The sequence below is a fragment of the Eumetopias jubatus genome, unplaced genomic scaffold (genome assembly GCF_037043125.1).
Source record: "Eumetopias jubatus isolate StellerSeaLion01/CBP00866 unplaced genomic scaffold, mEumJub1_p1.0 scaffold_4, whole genome shotgun sequence".
Classification (NCBI taxonomy): domain Eukaryota; kingdom Metazoa; phylum Chordata; class Mammalia; order Carnivora; family Otariidae; genus Eumetopias; species Eumetopias jubatus.
Genome location: NW_028274810.1, coordinates 25,271,567 through 25,295,718, shown reverse-complemented (window position 1 = coordinate 25,295,718; position 24,152 = coordinate 25,271,567). Strand labels below are relative to the sequence as shown.

General features: G+C 35.9%; 1 protein-coding gene across 2 annotated transcripts in view; it reads right to left on the bottom strand.

The window, feature by feature from the left end:
- Nucleotides 1-24,152, bottom strand: part of DPYD (dihydropyrimidine dehydrogenase) — a 794,533-nt gene that overhangs the window by 388,119 nt on the left and 382,262 nt on the right. For both annotated transcript variants that reach the window (XM_088022348.1, XM_028101938.2), the window contains exon 12: nucleotides 12,705-12,889. In XM_088022348.1, the coding sequence (XP_087878474.1) occupies nucleotides 12,705-12,889 (185 nt within the window). The remainder of the gene's footprint in view (nucleotides 1-12,704; nucleotides 12,890-24,152) is intronic.

The following is a 24,152-nucleotide window of genomic DNA, read 5'->3' as shown; positions in this document are numbered from 1 at the left end:
TTTTTATGGATAAAGATAGTGAAGCTCAAGATAATGCATTTGAGATTTTAAACATTTTTTAAGTCCTTGAGCTGAGAATTCCACCTCTGTGACTACATTGTGCTGTCTCAGAGCCATAACTGAGATAACCAAAAGGCAGTGTGACATTCCCAAAGGTCCAAAGGCAGAATTAATGAGTAATTAAGTCAGAATTTGAACCCAGGTCCCCTGACCTCTAGGCTTTCCTTCTACCACCTGTATCTAGATATTTTTTAATTTAATCCTTTGCAACTTGTATAAGACTCAACTTTACTAAATCACTGAATGTAGCAGAACAAAGTTCTGATTAAAATTTTTGCATTTAAATTTCCACCAGCAAGCTAAAGATTCTCGGTGCTTTGTTCTACTGTGATATTTTCATGAGTGCCACACAGCCCCAGGCATCAAGGTGTTGGAGATTTGGCATGGAATTCCTAACACCTATAGCCCATCTGGACCAAGTGACCTTGTAGTGGCTAATTTCTTTCATACTCCCTCAGCACCTACTGAGGTCAGGTTCAGTATGGCATGGATCAGATTTTTCAGTTATTTTTTCCAACCATTCTAATCTTGAGTTATCTGCCTGAAGTAACAATCTACTGCTATATTGGTAAGGATATATTCTGTCTTTATGGACACAATTTCATTTTAAATTACTTTTCAGGTCAAACACTGCCATTTAATAAAGGTTTGGAACCCTATATAAAGTCAATAAAAGGCATTAAAATCACTTATTAGTCATGGTATTTTCTTTCCCTATCACCACCTACACAGTTTTGTTTTCATAGCTCCCTTGGATATAGGCTCATTCCTCATTTTTTTCTTGATTTCCTTTTACAAAATCCCCCTTCATACACAAAAAGCTACACATTTTTACAAACAGAAATTTTAATAGAAAAAAAGTCAAGCTTCTGATCCTTAATAATTATTTTTGAAGTATTTAGCTAGGGAATTCATCAAAAATTAACATGGTTGTACCATCAAAAAGGCAAACTCTACAGACAGTCTATGGGATTTACTGTATGCTTATTTATAAACACTTGAAACAGACTTCATTTTTCAATGACTATAAGCAAATTTAACTTGGCTACTTCTCACTGGAAGGGATAAAAATGAGATCACATTCACTTTTGATTCTAGTTCAGTCTAAAGGCACAGTTTACCAATGAGAAATCGGGCTGAAATCATTTCAATATAGTGATCCTGACCAAGTGGAAAAACAGCATGGAAACAGAATTTAGCCATGACATACTTCAATATTATTTTTTGGAGTCTATTACTATCTCAAACTGAATCCATGATGATTTAAAACTGTCTTTTTATTGATATTCATTGTTTTTCAACCTGACGGTGGCCAATGATTCATATCAATCTTCTTTTAACATAGGAATTAAAGAGTCTGCAATATATCTTAAACTGAAGGACACTTTTCAATAGGTCTCAAGATTTTAATACAGTTGTCATTTGAAAAGCCTTACCTCCTCTCAGTTGGAGAGGGGTTTAGAAAAGAAGAAGCCAGCTCCGTCGATAAGATTGTTTTTATCTGAAGCAGTGAAGGATTCAAAAATTAGTATGACATATCGATGATGCCTCTTTTTTTTTTTTAAGGCATTTTTATTCTCTAAGTGCAGGAACACTGCAGTTGGCTGTCAATCATTAAACTACAAAATGAAGTCCTTTGCCTGGCAAGGAGATCTGCAACTATACCAATACTGGTAAACTAACCACCAAATTATAGCCTTTTCTCTTGCCTCACCCAGATTTCACAGGGGCTGCACACCCAAATAAATGCCTCTTGGCTACCCATTCATCTAACAGCTGGAAAGATGACACTTGACATTTGGAAACTTTCCTGTGAAGATTGCTGCAAGGCTTTCCCATTAGCTTCCTGGTGAGACTGTAAGGTCGAATAAGCTGCCTCAAAACCTGCAAAGGGTAACGGAAATGCTCTAATATTAAGCCTGTGCAATTTAAATTTCTAATTCTCAAATCATAGTTCTTCAGATATTGTAGAAACCACTGGTACATTTCAGGGCAAAAGAATGCCTTTGAAGATGTGAAATTAAAATGATATTTTAAGCAATGATAATGATAACAAGTGTCTTTAAAGTTGGCACTTAAGTTCTTCCAAGCACGGAGACTTGGACATAGATAAGTCCCTCCAAGTTTGATTTCTAAAATCCCAGACTGTCATATTTTTAGCCACTGCTCATCTTTTTCAGAGCAGTAATCTTTAATATGAGCCACAGTAGCTATCATTCTTTAGATTTGATTTCCGCATCATAAAAATTATCAGAGATAGCTTTAAAATCCTTACAATCCAACAACGTGGGTTCTTTTTGAAAATCAGTGAGCCTGCTATAAAATAAAAATGTAAATATTCCATCATGAAGAAAATGCTGTGATCTTATAAATCTTTCAAATATAAACATATGCCTTTGTCCTCTTTAGAAAGGTAATTCCTTTAAAAGAGATCCCCAAATTAAAAAGTTTTAATAACCTGACTGTTCACTAAAGATATCAGAAAGACAAAATCCCTCACACAATCTCCAACCCTAAAAGTGGCAGAAGGTGAAAGATTTCATTTATTGATATGAATGCACATAATTCAATTAGCTTTATAGCAATGATCCTTCCACACTGTGCTCAATTTTTAATTCCCCGTCTTCAAAGTGTCCATACAATTTTCTATTCTTGTTTGTTAACTCAGTATTTTTCATGTGAAAGATTGACAAGAATGAATAGGCCTCTCTAAATGTTCAGTCATATGTCCAAATGTAGATAAAATTAATAATATGATTAAAAGGGAAAATGAAACATTTAAAAAATATATGCAGAAGGGCAATGAAGAATCAGGAGACATGAATGATGTCACTTTCAATCTTGAATTAATCACCATCTGGGAGTGAAATAACTTTTTAGAAGTCAATTTAGTGATGCTGAATTGTACCTCATTAGCAACAATGACAGAAAGGGATTCCTATGGATGTGCATCTCATGGCCTCACATCACAAACCAACACAAGTGCAAGCCTCGCTTCCCTCTGTCATTTTGTCAACAAATCCACCAAAAAGAGTCTCAGCTCCAAAAAATGGAATCCTTAGCTATGATTGGACTCCTCCTTACTCTTCAAACTAAAATCACAACTACCATCTTGTATTCATTCACTCAATGGTGAGACTATGGCATGAATCTCTCTCCACTAGGTATTGAAATCACAAATTCATTTCACATAGCCTACTGAACTGCCATCAGATGATAATGACTTTCTGTCACTCTTGACCTGGGGCAGATTTGAACTAGTGACCAAGAGGTTAAAGGCTCTGTATCTCATTACCAATCCCCTGAGATACCTAGTTCCCTCAACAACTACTGATTCTCTTGAGACTCAATCGAACCAAAAGAAAACACACAAAAACCTCAAGTAGGAGAAAAGCTGATCATCAATGCAAGGAATTTATAATAGTTTTGAAGAACTTTACAAACATCTGTTTCAAAATGTACCCATATACCATATACAACTGAGTAGAACCACATTAACTGTGGTCACTGTAACCTCCATTAAAATATCATATAAGCTTCACTGTAGAGCTGGAAAACACTGTAGAAAGCTAAAACCTAAAAGACACCTGTGCTCTGTGAGCCTATAGGGTTAAGAAAGACATTTTAGACCCAGTACGATGCCAGAATATTTATGTGTGTATCTTGTGCATATGTTCTTAGATAATTCTGCTACAAGAATTAGTTTTGAGGGGGATTGACAAGTTGCAAAGAATAACACAGATTCATAAACAAAATAATCAAAACAGTATCAGGCACCTTAATGTGGATACTTATTATAGGAATACAGCATGTTTAATAAAGGATAAAGTTTGAGGAAGAAAAAAAAGAATATCATTTGGGAAGATGCACGTAGGCAAACTCATGTATATAGTAGAACCACTGAACTAAACCAAAAAAATAACTTTTTGTTGTTGCTAAAAGCTGACCTCAAATGGTGGCAGCGAATAAACAGTACTGTGTAACCATTCAACTTCAATTCAGTGATTCCTAAAGTCACTTGTAAACACAGCAACCAAAACTTTTTTTTCTAAAATATGTTTAATGTCCCAATGCCTCCTTTCTTATCCTCTGCAGTTTCTCAGAAAGAATTCTACCTGAAAGAAAAGAGGTCTTCTTTTCCTTTTCATTTCTTGTCTATATTTGAAGAATCTCTACATAACTTCTTTATTTGAATTTCTATCTCTTACCTATTCTTTCCATATTTATCCTTCCACTAATAACTCTTGTCTTTTGTCAAGACAAGCTGCTTCTCTTGCAGCAACATATAAGTTTACTCGATCCCTTCCTCTCCCAGTAATAAATACTGGGGTGTTTTAATGTTGCATCTAAAAGATAGTAAATATAAGACAGAATTCCGAATCACAGAATAATGACATGGAGGACTGCTCTAAAGATGTAATCAAATCCACAGGTTTTGAAATGATAATTTTCATATATTTGGACTGATTTTATTTGACAAAATGTCTCATGTTGGTAAGATCATCTTCTCAGAACTACCATGACTACTTCAAGGAAAACGAGCTTCTAACCTAGGTTTAGAATTTAGAAGCATTTAGCCTGTGTTCTATTTACAAGTTTGCTCTTAGTGGAATACTTAGCATGGCAAGATAACATATAGCCTTTTTTCCTCTACTTTTTTGTGATGGAATGTGTATATATGTTGATACTAAAAGTAAATGCCCAATTTTCTAAACAATTGTATTTTGGTAAATTACTTATTTTTTTTCAATTAATAATACCATTTTGTAAATACATTTTGTATTAAAACTTGTCTTTGGTAAAGAAGGACCTTAGGCACCAGATGGGTTTCCCTTAACAAGTTGGTTGCACCTACCAGACTCACCGGACGAATTTCCTCTCTCCTGCTCCTCTGTGAGATAAAAAGGAAGCGAAAGGAGTGCCAAATCTCTGTAATGAGGAGGGTACCTGTGCATCTGTTCCTACTTCCCCACTTGAGTTGTATGCTTATTGGATCAGCTATTTGTGTTGGTTATAAATTTATGTAAATTAAAACTGTATAAATTGAAGAGCTCTATGAATATGAAAAGAAAGGGGGTTGAGTCTGTGAAAACTAAGTTGAATATTTTCAAAAGCTATGATAAAGGTGAATTGCTAAAAAAGAAGTTGCTATCAAATTAGACGTGGGTTAAACAAATGAAATAACTGACGGGCAACCATACAAAAATCTAGGAAATTGCTCTGTGTTTCTTGAAGGTATAGCTCCACTTTAAAAAACAAAACCAGAAGTTGTAGGCAGCATATTATAAACAGATTTACACAAGAAACATAATAAGAACCCTAACCATAAATTTAAAAAGAACTTGTTGGTTCTGCTTTTTTTTTTAAATGAAAAGGAGAGACTATCTATGTGTTTTAAAATAAAATGACATGCTTAACATATGTATATATCCTTTCTATAACTCCCCGTTTAACTTTTTCAGATTAATAAACTAATTATTGATTTTTGTTTCCTAGACTAAGAGAACTTTTTTATATTCCTCTGTTTTTTTTAAATGAATGTTCTGGATTTAACCAACTTATTGTTAATGAATTTCTGGATTTACCTATATAATTAAAGTGCCTCATCTTTATCCTCAATTAACAATTAAATTTAGGTCTTTAATCATATTAATTGAGCTAATTATCCCTCTATTTTATTTCCCTGGAAGTTAGGAGATATGGAATAATCTTAGAACTTTTCTAGTCACTTAATCATTCTGGTTAAGGTATATATATATTTTTTAAAGATTTTATTTATTTATTTGAGAGAGAGAGAATGAGAGATAGAGAGCACGAGAGGGAAGAGGGTCAGAGGGAGAAGCAGACTCCCTGCTGAGCAGGGAGCCTGATGTGGGACTCGATCCCAGGACTCCAGGATCATGACCTGAGCCGAAGGCAGTAGCTTAACCAACTGAGCCACCCAGGCGCCCCTGGTTAAGGTATATTTTTAACCAGAACTAAGTTATACATAAGCTATAGCCTCCAATCACAATCTTCTGATTTCAGTTTCAACTACAGAGGAACTCTCAGGCAGAGTTCTAATGCATTATTTTATTTTTAAATCTTAACACATCCTGCAGGGGAAGATGTCTAGGGCTGCAGATGATTAGCAAGAACGAGGATCCAGATTTGAAAAGTATCAGGAAAGTAGTTCAGTCCAGGGGAAAAAATAAATAGACATACGTATGTTCAAATCCTGGCTTCGTTACTAAGACGATACTTAACCTAGAATAGTTTTCTTTAACTACTGAGACTTTATTTTTGAAAGCTAAGAAATAAAGATAATGATACCCATGGGGGTGCCTGGGTAGCTCAGCCAGTTAAACCTCCAACTCTTGATTTTGGCTCAGGTCATTATCTCAGGGTTGAGATCCAGCCCCATGTTGGGCCCCAAGCTCAGTGTAGAGTCCACTTGAGATTCTCTCTCTCTCCCTCTCTCTCCATCTGCCCCTCCCTCCACTCACTCTCTCCCTCTCTTTCTCTCCTTCTGAAATAAATAAATAAATAAATAAATAAATAAATAAATAAATAAAATCTTTAAAGAAATAAAAATATAAAGATAATGATACCCATTGTAACCAAAACATACACAATGTATAACAGAGGTTAACAAATAGTAGCTGTTATTACAATGAAAGTAAATATAACAGGTATGTTCCAATGAGGGTAAAAATCAGGGAGTACTTCTTTTGTGAGTCTTTTCCAACAATTCTAGTCAATACTGATCTCTGCTCTTGGACTACTTTAGTATTTATTGGTTGTAGTAAAATTAGCTTTCAATTTTATTATATGCCTGTTCTCTATTTCACATGGTAATCCTTGCATTCACACGTTGCTAAAAGCACCTTTCGAAGAAAGGTTGATGGGTTCAGGTGGGTAATTTCTTTTTTTCCTAGTACAGAACTTTTTATCTATCCATCTGTCCACACACATGCACACATGCATACAGACACGCACACACAGACACACACATGCACACGGGCTAAATAAATAAATCCACCGGAAAGATGCAAGTGAAAGTGCAATAAATTTTAAAATCAATAGATTTTTTTGTTTGTTTGTTTAGCTACATTTTTTTGGTTATATACTCTTTCTTTGGGTTCCCTCTCAAAATTATCTTAGATATTCAGTAATTCTTATTCAAGAAGAAGAAAAAAATTCAAATATGCCTCGACTCCTACTAACATCATAGTATTATAAACAACAAAGGTGAAGTCATATTGGATCATTTATTAGCACAACTAAGTAAAGACAAGTAAGTTTAATATCATAAAATAAAGACTTTTAGGGGCGCCTGGGAAGTTCAGTCTGGTTAAGCATCTGCCTTCAGCTCAGGTCACGATCTCAGGGTCCTGGGATCGAGCCCAGCCCTACATCCATCCACTGGGCTCCCCGCTCAGCCGGGAGCCTGCTTCTCCCTCTCTCCCACCCTACTTCATGGTCTCTTTCACTATCTCTCTTTCCCTCAAATAAATAAGTAAAATCTTTAAAAAAACAATAATAAAATAAAGACTTTTAAAGAGGGAAACATTGACAAATTGGAAAATGTTTCTCTCTATATTAATACAAGATCTGACACTATCACTTCTTTATGTAAACAACTCCTATCACATTTTTGCCTCATTATGAACCCCAAATTATAATCCTAAACTGGGTATTCTTATCATGTCCTAACCCCAGTATAATCACAGATCTTTTCTCCCATTTTTTCCTACATATTCTCTATGTTCAGGGCCTCCACTAACCCAGAATGCCTTTTGGTGAAATTGGAAGAAGCCACTGCACAGGTGTAAGTCTTAACAGCACAAGCAGAAAGCACCTTTGTGACAATTCAAGGCAGGCACTCCTTCCTCTGAGTAGAAGCGGCACAACCAAAGATACCACTGTTAGGTGAGTGGAGCTCGGTCAGAATTTCAGCCAGCTAGTACCTGTATCTGGGCACCCCTGGGCGGTGAGCAAGCTCTACAGTCTTAGTCAGTGCCCCCTTTAAGTTCCACCAATTCAAATCACTCAGTTTTTCTTATCCTACCTCTTCATTTGTTATCTTGATTTTTGTGAAGCCTTTGCTGACTCCACATCCTGATACCCACATCCAGATAGAATCAATCACATTATCTCTTCCATGCTACCCTGTGCCTTTACATTTTTTTATTACTGAGTTTATTATATTGTATTAGATGTGTGTTTACACCACTGTCTTCCCTACCAGACTGTGAGATTATTAATGGCAAGTTTCATGTTTCAATTCATATTCATAAACCTACAGATTAGTACTATCTGAAGTTGAAAGCACTATTTTTTTAAAAAAATTATTTATTGAATGAATCCATGCATGAATGACTGCAAGGATAGAGAGGTGGATGTATATGGATGAAAAAATAAATGGTTAAATAAAATGCTTTCATAATTACCAGAAATAGCCTCTTTGAATCTTTGTCTGTTAAAATCCTATACTATGCTTTCTATTCAAAATCTCCTATTTTATAATTGTTCTCTAATACCATTTTAACATCTCTAATTATTATTGCTCATTTATTAATAAATAGTTTATTTACCCCTAAAAAGACCATGTCCTGAAGTGATGAAGTCACTTGCTTCAGGTCACACAGTTCCAAAGTGTTGGAACTGGGTTTGAAATCAGGTCTGTTTAATTCAGAGCCCAAATTTCTAACTGCTGTATTTTACCTCTCCTCATTTATTCACTTTGGTACTCTCCCAAAGTCAAGTGTTTGGGGCCCAACAGCTGGTACTCAATAAATGGTAACTGATCAAATTAACTAATGAAATTTAAGTGAAGCTCTCTTCAGACAACTATGGGAATCACTGAAACCCCAACAGGGCTATCTTTAAACAATCACATGTGTCTGAAAAAGCATACTACAAATAAATTCAAAATATCCAATTGCAATGATTGCATGCATGAATTAATACTATAATGTGTGTATTAAATCATTTTTAAAGTACACTATCTAGTGTTCTATTTCACCCCAAACTAATGTAAAACATAAGACAAGCAGTGATAAACCTTCATTCATGAATACACTTCAGGCATTAGGAAATTTTTCTTAACGGATGTTGCATTTGAAGGAAACATTATTTATTTACAGTGTTAATGAACTTACAAACTCATTAGTTTTCTTAACTCCTCTTTAAATTCCTTTACAACGAATTCTCTTCTTCTACGTATTTTTCCTATTTAATAGATGAATACACTCTTTATTTTGAGGGCATAACAATAAACAAGCATGGCCACTGGCTTGTGCAGAGGCAGACCGGTGGGCAGGCTTTAGTCAAGGAAACAGGCTGCTACAGAGCACACAGGAGGACCATGTTCCTGAAAGAGGCGGAGGCTACAGAGCACACAGGAGGACCATGTTCCTGGAAGAGGAGGAAGCAAGACCTGAAGGACAGGTAGGATCAAGACAGATGCAATGAGGGGAGTAGGGGAAGGGCCTGGATTCAGGAGAAGTCTTGGTGTGCTAGGGGAAATTCAAGTTAGCATCACAAGCTAAGGAGATTACGCTTTATCTGGAGTGCAAAGAGGAGCTTCTGAAGGGTTTTAAATGAAGAAATGAGGATCAAACTGTACTCCAGAAAGATGACTCTGGCTGCAGTATAGGCTCATTAGATTTGACAAGGGAAGAAGTGGAGGCAGTTTAAGAGGCAATAGAAGCCAGAACTAAGTTAATGACAGTGTGGAGAGAGAAAAATCTCACTTTGTCTATATGCTCCTTTTTAGTCTTATCACTGCTTAGCACTTCGCAACCAATAGGCAGGAAGGTAGAAGTGTTGATTTTACTTGACAGAGATATACCTGCTTTCCATTTCTACTCCATCTTTAAAATGCAATTCAACACTTTGTTTGACAAGTCTAAAGCCTTCAGCCAAAACCACAACTCTTACTGGTCAGGAATTTTTTATTTTATATTTCAAACTCTATCATTCCTAGCAATGTGTATTTTTAAAGCACACACACTTTTCTTTTTCATACCTAAAAGTCTGTTTCTTTCCTTTTATGAGTAAGTGGAAGCTAAATAAAATGATTGCTCATTTTTTTCAGTACACATTTATTAGATTCAGGGAAGTAAAAAGATAAGAATAAAGTCAAAAGAAAAACACCCTTAGGAATCCTTTCGAATGGTAATTGTGAAGTATGACAAAACCACAATCATCAAAAATATAGTAAATATTCTCTATGTACTTTAATCTAAAAGCTATAAATGGATTTAAATCTTTAGAAAAAGAATTAATACATGCCATTTTCCACCGTCCCTCATTCAATTTCACCTTTCAAATCTGTTTAGTATCTGCCTTCCCGCCATTTTCACTCCTGAAAGCTGAATTCATGTATTCACTAGGTTTCATCTGGCCTAGCACAAGAGCCTTTTCTCTTATCTCCTGATTCTACTCTCATTTCTTCAAGAAGTTAACAGAATGGTCAGTGAGATGTCTGGTCAAACAAAAATTGTATTCAGCACAAAAAAACAAGCAAATTAAAGTAAGTGTATGAAAGAGTCTTTACAGAGGTGGAATTGACCAGATATGTACATGAGAGAGAGAGAGAGAGAGAGAGAGAGAGAGAGAAGAGGAAAATAAAATTTAGATAAATAGTTCATAAGTAAAGATGTGTGCAACAGTGTTATTTTATAATGAGAAAAATATGTGTGTGTAAACACACTAGTGTAAATCTTTCAACCATATTTTCTTAAGAAGTAGCTTATTCTGAGATTGTATTGTTTGCTACTTTTCTCATAAACTTTCTTGTTATTTCTTGTATATATAATATAGTAAATGTTACCATTTCATGTGTTTAAGTGGCTGCTTTAATGCCATTACACAGTAAAAGAAGAAGCTATCAGGCCTATTTTGGTTTCAAAATTGATTTTGAAAACTGTATTAGTCTGAGTAATCTAGAAGTCAGTAATCTAGAAGCCTGAGGAATACTGATTTAGAGGCTTTGAAGCTGGGTATCAGAAACATTAAACACTGGAGATGGAACAGGTTTGGGAGAGTATGTTTAGTTTAACAGCAATGAATTAGAAGTGTAGGTAACCAAGTGCTGTTCAGTGAACCTGAAATACGCATCCGGCACACGAGTGAAGATTATCAGCAGACAGCTGGACCATGGAAGAACACAGATGGAAATACAAATGAGGGAGTTATGCAGAGGTGCAACTGGGACCATTGAGAGTGCTGTGACAGGAAGAGTAAAATGAGGAAATAGAAAGATAGGGTGATAAGTTTTGCAGCAGAAAGCGCAAAAGGAGCCAAATCAGGAGTCCATCCTGGGCAGCTGAACCGCTCCGCTGTGTATTTCGGAGGCCATGGAGACTCTCCAAAGTATAGGTGCTACAGAGACTGGGGCTAGAGCTACTACCAACTTTGCTCCTTTGGGTTCCCAGGTTTCTGCCTGTTAAAATTGCATTCCTTTCCCCTTTTTTCCCTACCCTCATCCCTTTTGACTGATTTGGACAGCATTCTTATTTTAGATTTGTCATCTCCACAAAACGCTGTTTCCTAAATCACACTTTTGTCTCTATGCATGACCTGTAGGCTGGTTACACCCATTTTTAGAGCCCAGGGATACCAACTACACCCCAGACCACAACATCCCAAGCCCCACTACTCAGAGACGCCGGGCTGAGGTGGGATTAGGTCAGTGAATTGAACTTAAAAAAATATGGTATAATCAATATAAAGTCCAGGCTGTACCTGGTAGGTAAGAAGTCCTGCATGGGTTATAGAAAAAAATAGGAGGACAACCATAAAGTCTAAGTGGTCATGGCAAAGAGGAAGAAAAATATTCAAGGAGACCTTAAAGACAAAGTGAATTTTGTTAGCATGTGGGAAACAAACAAAAGAAACTGAATGAAGAGAGGCAGACAGCATGTTATGAATAGAGTCTCCCGAATAAGAAAGAAAGAAGAATTTTATTAATAAGAGCAAACTTTTCCAGAAATATTTTATATAAAGGAGATCACTGTACCTACATTTAATTAAATTGCAGAGCAAGAAGAAAACAAAGCATTTTGTCAAAAAGTGAGACAACTGAGATCTAGTAATTACGGCTTTTCTCTTCCCCATGACCACCCAGTTACTGTAAGAGTACGTTAAACTTTATATTTTATCATTTTTACATTATGCATTTGTTTCATGAGACTAAAGAGTGAAAAATTACAATTGAAATTTATAAAATATTTTTCTTTTCAATTAGGTGCATATAATTTGGGGAATGGATAGGAACTCATCTGATTCAAATGGACAGACAATATAGTTTTCTAGACTGTGTAAGATCATTAGGAATATAGATCTTATCAGCCATCATATTGTGTACCATCCAGATTTGATAAATGTATTATCTGTGTCTTTAAGCCATTGATAAATATTTCGAACACAGCAGAACTAATAACTTCATGGCATTTCCCTGCAGAAATGCACACTGAATTTTCAATCAACTAAACAGTTGTGCTATCCAGTAAAAAAATTTTATCCAAGTAAATATATATACATGTATATGTCATATATTACCATATATAAATGCTCATATGAATGTGTAGCAAAAATAAATGAAGAAGTATATATCCATTGGAAAAAATTAGCTAAAAGTGACGGCAAGTGCCTACCTGTATATATTTGTGAATGTACCAAGAAGCTTGCTTTCCATCATTCACTGATTCCACTGTAGTATTAGCCACACCAACAATATCACCACCTGCAAACACCCATGGTTCACTGGTTTGCATAGTTTCTGGATCTACTTCTGGGAGATCCCATCTGTTAAATTTTAGAGGGCTCAAGGCTTCTTTTACTGGAAGAAAAAAAAAAGTAAAAGACAAGAGGCAATGACTAATCTGTGCATCACGTAACTATAATTTGAAAATTAAGAAAAATTATGACTTAATTATTGTTCTAGGGATTCAAACAACTGTTTTTAATGAACCATAAAAATGGAAAGTTAATGAAATATCTGAGTTAATAATACATTCAAAGCATACTGACTTAATCAATTCAAAGTATACCTCACATGTAGGTTTTAAAGACTACAGATTTGGGCAATATGTCAAATCTGGTATTTATGTCTAGGAAGTACAGATCCAAGAAGAAGGGAAGTACAGCCTCTTAAATATTTTAATGTGTATAAAATCCATTTAAATCCGTTTAAATGAATTTTCTAAAATTTCCTTTGTCCACACCATTATTTTCACAAATATATTACTCTTATGATCCTAAACTTGTTCCTGTGTGTAACAGGTAAAAGTTATATTGTGAATTTGGGTCAATGGCCAGTCTCTTCCATTCACAACAAGAAATTTTATAGATTAAACAAGACAAAGTCCTATATTTTCACCAAATTATTTGCCCCTAATGTTAGGCAATTCAAAGGACCCAGATTATAGCTACATTAGCCACCAGTTTCTATTTTATAAAAATCAACAAACGCGAACACTACCATTGGTTCCTTGTGGATATTGCTTTGTAAAAGAATTTTAAGTTATTTGCTGTGTTCCAATGAATCTAAATGTGTCATGGAACAAGAAAGAGTTTGAGTTCCTGTAAGAAAAATATATCGAAAGGAATATCTTTTTTTTTAAAGATTTTATTTATTTATTCATGAGAGACAGAGACAGAGAGAGAGAGAGAAGCAGAGGGAGAAGCAGGCTCCCCGCTGAGCAGGGAGCCGGATGCGGGACTCGATCCCAGGACCCTGGGATCATGACCTGAGCCGAAGGCAGAGACGCTTAACCATCTGAGCCACCCAGGCGCCCTCAAAAGGAATATCTTATAATAGACACATAATCCTGATAATTGGAAGAGATCAAAGAATGTAAGTTACAGAAAGGGTTCATCAAGAGAAGAAGGGCAGAAAGACAGTATCATCATCTATAATGGAGCAAACTGAGCGAATGTTTAGGATTAAATGTTCCCTCCAGGTATTCATGTCATGAATTTTAAGTACAGCATCTCAGGACAGACTTATGGAGCTATTCTTTACTTTAATTCAAAAGAGAACATAACAACTTAAATAGACTGTAAAATTTTGGAACACAAAAGTTAGTTCTTAAACAGATTAATGAGTCAATTTTAAAATAAAACAACCAGATATAAAAAAAAGTATTCTGATACCTAAAACCATTTCTCCTAAACAATAATAGAAAAGCAAGACATAAAAATAAACCTTTGTAGTTTTCTACCTGAAGAATATTAGACTTTTAGAAAACTATTAAGGAATTACTGTTGATTATGTGTTCCCCACAAGACTGTAGGTTCCATGAGAATAGCAATGTGTCCATGCTGCTGACCACTGTACCACAAAGCCTACTACAGCACTTGGAGCACAGGAAAGACTCAATTCAATGCATGAGTGGATGGATGGATGGATGGATGAATGAATGAATGAATGAATGAATGAAATGAAAGAATGAACAGATGGGTAAATGCTATTGTGCTCAGGTTTTTATTTAAAAATATGATAGTGTTTATATCTTTGATGTGATTTCACCTTTCATCGAGAGTAAAATTAAATATTCATGTAATTATTTTCAATGCAGAATGGCATTTTGAGAAGATTTTTCTAATGTCTTTAAAGGTCACATGAAAAGACACCTTTATCATTTATTCCCCATCGCATACAGATCATCACTACCATCTGTTGACAGTTAACTTGAGTTACAAAAAAGTCAATAGTGAGCATGGCTTGTAAATTCAACCTATTACAATAATAATGGTAACTGGAACACACCACCACTGAATGGTTTATGTAATGGGAGATAGAGAGAGAGAGAGAGTAAAAAATAATTCCCCTGTAAGAAATGACCTTATTTGTCCAAGACTTTGATGCAACGTTTTTCTATATAGAGAACTGAAATAAAGATTTTTAAATGAGAAGGAATCCAAAATTATTTCACCAGGAGATCAAAGCCCTTTTATACATTTTCCTCATTTTTTTTTTTTTTTTTCTGGAGTATCCTTGAAGGTTAGCACAGATTTCAGTCTAAACTTGAGCAAGGCAGGGATTATGCCTTAGTTATCTTTGATTTCCCATAGCAGCTATTAGAGTCAAAGACATATATACTGTGAAGTTTTTGAAGCTTAAGCTTCAGGGTCTCTCACTTGCATGGTCCTCTTTTAAGGCCCTGTGCCTAAATTTGAATTTGTAATTTTTTTTCCTTTTTTTATAAAGGAGTCCTCAAATTATATAAGCTTCAGTCCTCACAAAAACTGAATTAACCCTTGAGTACAGTGCATTATACACAACAGGTGCCGACTAAATGCCTGCTGAACTAACGTGAAGTCCTTAGTATGTGTTATAATTTCTTATGACTTAATGTAAATAGTATGATTTACTTTAATATTAGAGCTCCATCACTAACTCAGTGAATAAATAGTCAGGAAATGTTACTGTAAGTTTAATAAGTAAATCTTGTATTTCTTAAAATATTTAGCACCGACACCATAAGCCACCCTAGGAGCATTTATTTGTGAATTCAAAAGCACTATTCTATTCATGGGTCTTTCCATGATGTATGCATTGTATGATTTTATGTCCCTAAACATTCATACATACTCATGTTTACTTTTCAAAATATGCTCTTTCCTCAATATCTGACTTAATTTTACCTTGAAATCTTGGACCTGAATATTAACTGTTTTAATTACTTTATCATTTGTAATATCCAGCTAACCTCACTAATAATCAACTCCCTGACACTGTGTTCCAAAAAAGAAAAGGATTTTTCTTTCGTATTGAAAATTATCTCAGCCCCCTTTTAAAAACTATCTACTCAATTCCCCCCCCCCAATCTTTTTAGAGGCCTTCAAGTTTAGCATGTCTATAGTTTCATTTAAAAAATAAATAGAAAAAACAATGAGGTCAAGCAGTTGGTTATGATGTTATTAATATATTACAGCAAAGCTTACATCAATCAAAATAGAGATCATCTGTTTCCACTTTAATATCCATATGTTGACTCGTCAATATCTACAAAGGATCTTTGGAAAAACAGAACATGGAGAATTTATATGAATAAGAAAAGAAATGCTACAGTAGGTAAAAAACATTTTCTACCAGTGGCACTAAGCAGCTAATGCAAGAATGACTGTTCATTACAACGTGAACATCAAATGATTAGGATCATTTCCCTGTTGGCACAGTGGGCTCTATATTTAAGTATATGATCTATATGCGTCCATTTATATATTTGTGTATACATAAATTTCAACGTTTATAATAAACTAGAGATAAAGGAAGGGGGAGATAATCCATTAATTCATTGAAACTTTGGCTCAGATTATGAATTCAAATAACACCTTTCATGATTTCAAGGACTCTTTTGAGATACAGTAGATCTTTCTATTATCTAACCGTATTTTGTAAGCTCCAAAGTATTCAATTTAGAACTCAAATAGAGGATTCGGTGAAAAAAATCCATATGTATTTTATGCATAATTTGTCAGAAGTTCATTTATTTAGCTGCTTCTTATGAGGAAGACTTTCATCCTCCTCATCATTGTAACTATCCTTCTATGAACTCCTCACAGCTAGCTTCCATCTCTGCTGATACATTTAACTTGAAATACAATGAAAATAAATCTCAGAAGCACATCTTCTGTTCTGCCTTTATCTAGTTTGGAAGGAGTGAAAGCGTAAGTGGATGAAAAATGTATATTTACATTTGCAAACCAAATAACTGCTTGCCATTTCCTATGAAGTGTTAAATGAATATTAATAGAAGGATTGTATTTTTTCTTCCTTGTTTATAAAATAACGGGAGTGAGGGGAGAGGGATTTTCTGTTATGATATGCGTACTTTTCCCACAGATTTCCATGAAGTTGCATCTTGACGGAGACTGCAGCATATGTCCCAGTGGCTCCATAGTTGAACAGAAAAAGAACTTGAAAAAGAACCCTAAAACATGCTTATTCACAGCCTCTATTATTCTGCAAATGGGACAGAAATGTGTTAAGTGATATGGTGCCTGGAATTTTATGCAGTCTTTAAAAAGAACAAAAACATCCTTAATTCATACCAAACATTCAAGATTTATGTTAATTTTCTGCTTTAATTACTACTATGTTCAAATGAGCTTATTTAAAAAACAAAGACACTCTGAGGTGGCTTTAAAACAAGAAATGGTTTTGAAATAAGAACTTTTAGTCAATTTAATGTTATGCATGAAATGATTTTTTTATATAGACTTAATTGTATTGTGACACACAAGTTCTTCGATAAGCCACAGCTTAAAATTGCAGAAACCGTCCCTCAGGGACACATCACTAGCAGATGCAGATTGCCAAGGTCAATTAAACTGATGTAGCTGTGCTGTCATATATGTAGAAGAGAAACCCACGAGCATATGACAAGTATATTTCTCAGGATTTATAAAAAGATGTCAAGAATGTTATATTTTAGTACATAAATATAAATTAATTCTGCATAAACAATAAAACAATACAACAGAAATCATAACGAAGAAGGATTATTAGTATTCTTTGGAGTGTCTGATATGCCATGAAACAATGAGGGAGGCTAAAAAATTTCAACATTTATAATAAAATGATATCTTGAAAACATGGATGAATTCATCTATATGTTTGTTGTTTAATTCTGCATAACCTATTAGCCAGTAAGACCGAAGCACAACGAAACAAAAAGGCGAGCTGAGGCAATAATCTCAGTAATTCAGAGCTGAAAGCAAAATCTCACCAAGAGCAAATGAATTCTAATTACAGGGCTGGGATCTCAGAGTTCCGTTTCAATAAAACAACCTGGGGTAAGGAAGGGACAGACCCAGAGAATGCCTTCCACTGACAATATCAAGTCTGGGTGGCATGAGCTTTTTTTCACATCTCCCTTCTGCATCTAAGTAATTGAATCAATATGCAGACACAATGGAACCCACAGTGAAGCTTCATCATTGTCCTTCTCTAAACCCCTCAAGTGTTAACCTTGATTCTGCACCTTCCCACTCCTCCAGGACCTCAAATATCATCTCTGACTCTCTTTAGAATATTGCATTTCTCCTCTTTCCCGTCTCCTCTCATCTCTTATTTTGAAAAACTTTAGTTTTGGCATGGTTCTCTTTTCTCATTCTAACCTCCTCCTTCACCTAGTTTTAAGAGTAATTTACACTGACTTTCTTCACCACCCAATTATTCCTTCCCGGCTGTCCCTTTAATGGAAATATGATCTCCATGGTCCCTAAATTCTGTGACCTCAGTCTTCCTCCCTTCTGCCTTCCTGTAGCGTCCGATCCTTTTATCACATTCATTTTGATCTCTTTCTTTGATTTGCAGAATGCTACTCTATTCAGGCTCTCCTTATCTTTAAACTGTCCATCTTGGGCTCTGGCTCCTCCTCATCTCATCTTCTTCTTCCCAGATTGAGTCATGTGCCTTTAACTTCATCTCTACGAAAATGACTTTAGTCACAACCTTGAGCTCTTTTATTCTGGCACTTTTAGCTGCCTCAGAGGTTCCCGTGTGGATGCTATACTGTCCCTTCCAAATCATCCCAAACCCAGCTTACAAGATTCTCTTGGGCCTTTCACCATTTCATGACTGATATTAGTAAGCTTGCTCTTTTGTATCTTCTACTCATTGTGACCACCATTTATACCTTGTGTCTTCTCCTCAAATTTTGACGGACCAAGCTCCTTTTTTCTTGCCCCCCACTGTCAGGAGAAGGTCTTCCCTTATACTTCATAAAGAACATTGAACCTATTATATGGGTACTCTTTGGTCATCCCATTGTCCAAACTATAAACCTACTGATCTGTGTCCACTCTACCTCTCCTCCTTTTTTTTTTTTTTTTTAAAGAGTGTGGGGTGTAGGGGAGAGGGGCAAAGGGAGAGGGAGAGAGAGAATCTTAAGCAGGCTCCATGTCCAGCACAGGCACAGAGCTCTGCACAGAGCCCCACCCAGGGCTCAATGTGAGGCTGGATCTCACAACCCTGGGGTCACCACCTGAACCAAAATCAAGAGGCTGATGCTTAACAGACTGAGCCACCCAGGTGCCCTATCTTCCTTCTTATTTATAATAATTAAAGAACTCTCCCTCTCATCAAAGGCCAGTCCTTCCATATGAGCCCTAGGATCCTCTATTTTACTTTGTAGGCATTTTGCTCCCTAGATTACATATTCTATTATCAGCCCCTCCCTCTGAGTTGTTTCTCATAAGCACGTACATACATGTACAGTATTTTCCATTTTTAAACCATTCCAGATCTGCATTTGCCTCCCAAAACTTCAGTAAAACTCTTTTCACTAAGATGACTAATTAGAGCGAGGTCACCACATCCAGTGACTCTCCTCAGTGATCACCTTATTTCAAGACCAGACTAGGGTGAGGTGAGTGAGGCACCCGAAGAATAAAACTTCAGAAGGTCCTCAGGCTCAGGACCTTAGGCTCAAATGCAGGTGGGCACCTCACTTGTCTCACCCTAATTGTGGCACTGCCTTCCTCCAATTCTCAGCAGCATTTAACAGATGACCTCTTCCTCCTCATAAATGTCCCTTTGCTTGGCTTCCATGACACCACACTTTCTGATTTTCCACTTGCCTCCATGATCACTCTTCAATCTCCACTCCTGCTTTTTCCTATTCTTCTTTCTCAAAAGACCTAGAAATAAATCTTAAAAATCTTGGCATAATCTTTGGTTCTTCTCTCTCCGATGATCTCAACATCCAGTCAGTTACCATGTTCTGACAATTCATGCAAATGAAATTCCCTAGACTCCCTAGGTACTTCTTACATCTCATTTATATCATCCTCACCTAATGAAGAAGATTAAGAAAAGCAATCAACATTTATTAATCCCTTGTATGAGGCAGGAATGATGCTGTATATTTCTATATAATAATCTCATTTAGACCACAAAACAACTCTTTAAGGTAGATATTATCATCTTAAATATAGCCAAGGGGTGGCAGAGCTGGTATTCGAATCCAGTTATTTCTGACTCCAAAGCCCTCCTTGCAATTGACTTTTGGGGTAGGGACAAGAAGCAGCCAGGAATGGGCCAAAAATAGTCTCTTAAAGTTTCACAACTGGGGACCATGGGAGTAACGAAAATGAAGCGGGGGTGGGGGAGGGGATAGCAAAGAATTCTAATCTTGACCAGCTTTACAGATAATAGCCTTTAGGTCAACTCCTCCAATGGAAACTTTTCCCGTTTTGAATTTAACTGACTGTTAACCTAGTCACAATGTGACTTGATTTTAGTTGCTTTGCCTCCATCACTTCTTGAGTTTAGAGACCATAACTGAGTCAGCTCCTTCCCCAGCATCTAGCACAAATTGGCACACAAGAGGACTCGATGAATATTTTTTAGTTGAAAAAATGTAATAGTTGTTCATTCCATTCCATTTATTTAGAACTCACATTGTCCTGTCTTGATTATTTTTCATGTAGATCATTTTCCACAGTTACAGACAGCTCACTGTAGAGAGGAAATCCAAATATTTTTCCTTTTTTAAAAAAAAAGTTTCTAAAAAAACTTCTATAGTGACAAACACACTGACTAGGGAAGAATATGCACTTGGTTATTTCTTTTGATTGATTTAATTATTCAATTTCCCTACTGCTATGGTTAAATAATGTTCAGTTTATATATGCTTGTAGAATTCAGGCAGTGGGAAAGTACAGATTTAATTTTCCTCCCCTCCATACTTGAAACAAGCTTAGGCTCCCCAAGTTAAATACAAAAAAATGGATGTCAATAATAGCCTGTAGCAACTCCTTTTGTTTTACTTGTATTCTACAGGGAGTCTTTTCTCATTTCCTAAACTGACCAACTAATCAATTAATAAAATTGTCCAAGCACTTCACCTTGATTTGCTTATTTCTCTGCAATAATTCCATCTATTTGAAACCCTAAACTCCTTGAAGATTTCATTTTATTTTATCTGGGAGAGATCTCCACAAGGAGGTCATTGTCCTTGAAGGAAATATATGGGGATTGTTTTCAAATTCTCTGTTGGATTCCCAAATGCTGTCCTTTGATTTGCTTATTTATATTCAATGATACCATCTACTTAAGACTACAAACTCCTGGAAGGAATAGATCATCCTTTAATCTGATTTGGACCATAATCATCATAATTCTATGCACATTTAGGTGCTTAATACTTCTTGATAACTAGGAGTCTGTGGAAAAAGTAGAAAGGCTACTGAAATATTTTATATATACTTCCCAGTGAAAGAACCTTTTAAAATGCTGAATGATACCATCAAATGATATAAATAATTAAAGAAAGGGATTAAGAAAAATGTTTAATATAAAATCCCCCCATTTGCTGCATTTAAAGCACAAATAAAAACAAATAGGAAGCCAGTAGTAAATTATACTACTGGAGAAAACAATATTATTAAAATATAAGTGAATACTGAAAAATATTTTAATTAACAAAATAAATCAAACGGAAAAGATTCTCTAAATAGAGCTTTAAAAGTAAGTCTATGTGTGTTTGACTGCCATGACTAATTATGTATCCATGTAATGTGTGTTCAATTTGGGCTTATTTAAATAGCAGAAATGCTCATTAGCTGCAGTATATCTGTGAAGCTTCAGTAAACAGTTTAATGGTTTTTATGTTTAACCAATTTCATAAGTTCCTGTAATTTTAGCTTTAGCAGCTCATTAATGTTATTTTTTGATATCCATCTTACGACTTTTTTTCCCCCTTGTCAATCGGCTGTAGGCATACTTCAATGCAAACTTAAAACATAAAATAGAATATATTTTAAACAATTTTAATACATAAGTAAATGCATAATTCAAAAATACGGCTTCTTTATATAGAGCATGAGTTGTACTACCATGCAGTCAAGAAATATCTTTGGTATTGGCGAAGGTTATTGCATTCACAATGATAATAATGACGAACATTTACTGAGAATGCCTCCATGAACACACGGCTGGTTCTGACCTAGGCAACATATATATGGTCTCTCCGAATCCTCACAGAATAGATGCTATTTCAATTATACAGCTGAGAAAACTGAGAGTGAGGTAAGTTACTCAAGTCACACTCTTACGGTTTGAACCTAACTACAAATTAGCTGTGGATGTACCAACTAGAAAAGCCTGGAGGTCTTCAGGGGAATTTGGAGATAGATATACACCTAGAACTCAGGAGAGAGCTCTGTACCTTGGGACTAGACATAGTCATAAGGATGGATAAAGTTAATAAAAAACATAAATCCAGGTAAGAGTCCACCAGTTATTTTTTAAAGTGGCAGCAAGCACAACCTGAACTAAAGCCAGAGGGGGAATCATCAGCATTTCATGAGACTCAAGGTATTTCTGAGCCACACAAGCCAAGAAGAGATCATTTCAAGAAATGTAAAATACAAGAGAAATGTAAGGTAGGTAACTAGATTTGGTGATTTGAAGTTCAATGAGCAGTAAAAAGATGGGATTTGCCGGTAAATGATGAAAGCAAAAGGCAGTTAAAGGGGGTTAAGGGCAGAGGATCTGGCAAATACAGCAAGGCAAATAGAGCAAGGCAGTGCATACAGGACACTCTTTCAGGAGTTTAATCATGATTGCATAGGAAAAATTAAGGTACTAGCCTGCATTCATTCATTCAATGAGCAAACACTTATTGTCTACCATGTACTAAATCCTGCTGTAGGCAGTATAGTAAACTGTAATAAGGGACCTGTCCTTGTGGGGTATACATTTCAGTTGACATAAAATAAGAAAGTGAACAAGTAAGTGAATTGTATGATAGTGAAGATGGTCATGAAGAGAATTACACGGAAGGGGGTGTTACATGCTGAGGGGAGTACGAAGGGGGACAGGTGCTTTAGATCTAGGGAGACGGAGGGTCATGGAGGGCTCTTTAGTGAGATGACATCTGAGCTAAAACATGAAGGGGAAGAATGGGCCAGCATGTGAAGACCTCGAGGCAGATCACTGCAGGCAGAGGGAAGCATTGCGGAGGCATTAGGGTGAGGTGAGTAGGAGGAAGGGAGGCTTTATGTGGGTGAAAGAAAGGAAGCAAGGTAAGAAGAGGTGAGGGGACCTGAGGGAGAAGTAGGGGTTTCATCAGGGAGGGCTTCATAAGCTCTGAGAAGAACTATATTCTAAATAAAGTAGGAAACCACTGGAGGGTTTGGAATAGGGGAATGACATGATATAATTTCTGTTTATAAGGGCTGATTCTGGTAGGATTATACGGAAGCAAGAGAAAAAGCAAGATGACCAGTAAGGAGGCTATCTTCTTAATGCAAGTGAGAGTGTCCAGCATCTGACCGTTCCCTCAACAGAATGAAGGTTTGCTGGCCTTCATATGACACTTGACATAAATACCACTCTCATATGTTTTCGTCTTTACTGTGGATCTTCTGTAGGGACATTCTGAATAAAGCAGTCATTTCATTCTATTCTGGTCCTCCCAACGTGGTCATCCCAATATTCATCCACCTCTTCATTTATTCATTCATTCATCCATTTATTCAATGACTGCTTGGGACTGTGCTGGGTACTTTGGATTAAAATATGAATAAACTACCCTACAGTCCTATTGTTAATATAATTTAGACTATATAAGATATACAGAGAGAAGGAGGAGAAGAGCAGGAGCCAAAATGGACACACACATTTCCATCTTCCCTCTGTGTATGAGGAAAACATATTTCATCAGCATGCCCCTTTAGATTTCTAGTACCCACCAACTTTGGAATAAAATTTAGATGCCTCAGCCTAACATTAAAACCATTTTGTGAATTAGCAATGATATGTTTTCCCACCTTTACAGTTTCTCATTATGATCTAGACAAAATGACTACTCTGTATACATATCTACCTATTCACTGTGCTAAAATGTGCTTTCCCTATCTGCCCTCTTAAGTCCTGCCCCATCCTCATCTCCACTACAAATGCCGTGGCTTCCATAAAACTTTCTTTGATTCTTAGAGCTGGAAGTCACCTCTCCACCTTGAATGTTACACTAACAGGGAATCTGTTACTCCTTGTGTCACTATCTATCTAATGGCATTTTTATTTAGGTGCATTTTTCTCCCCCTATTAGACTGAAAGCTCCAGTAGACAGGGACAGTATATT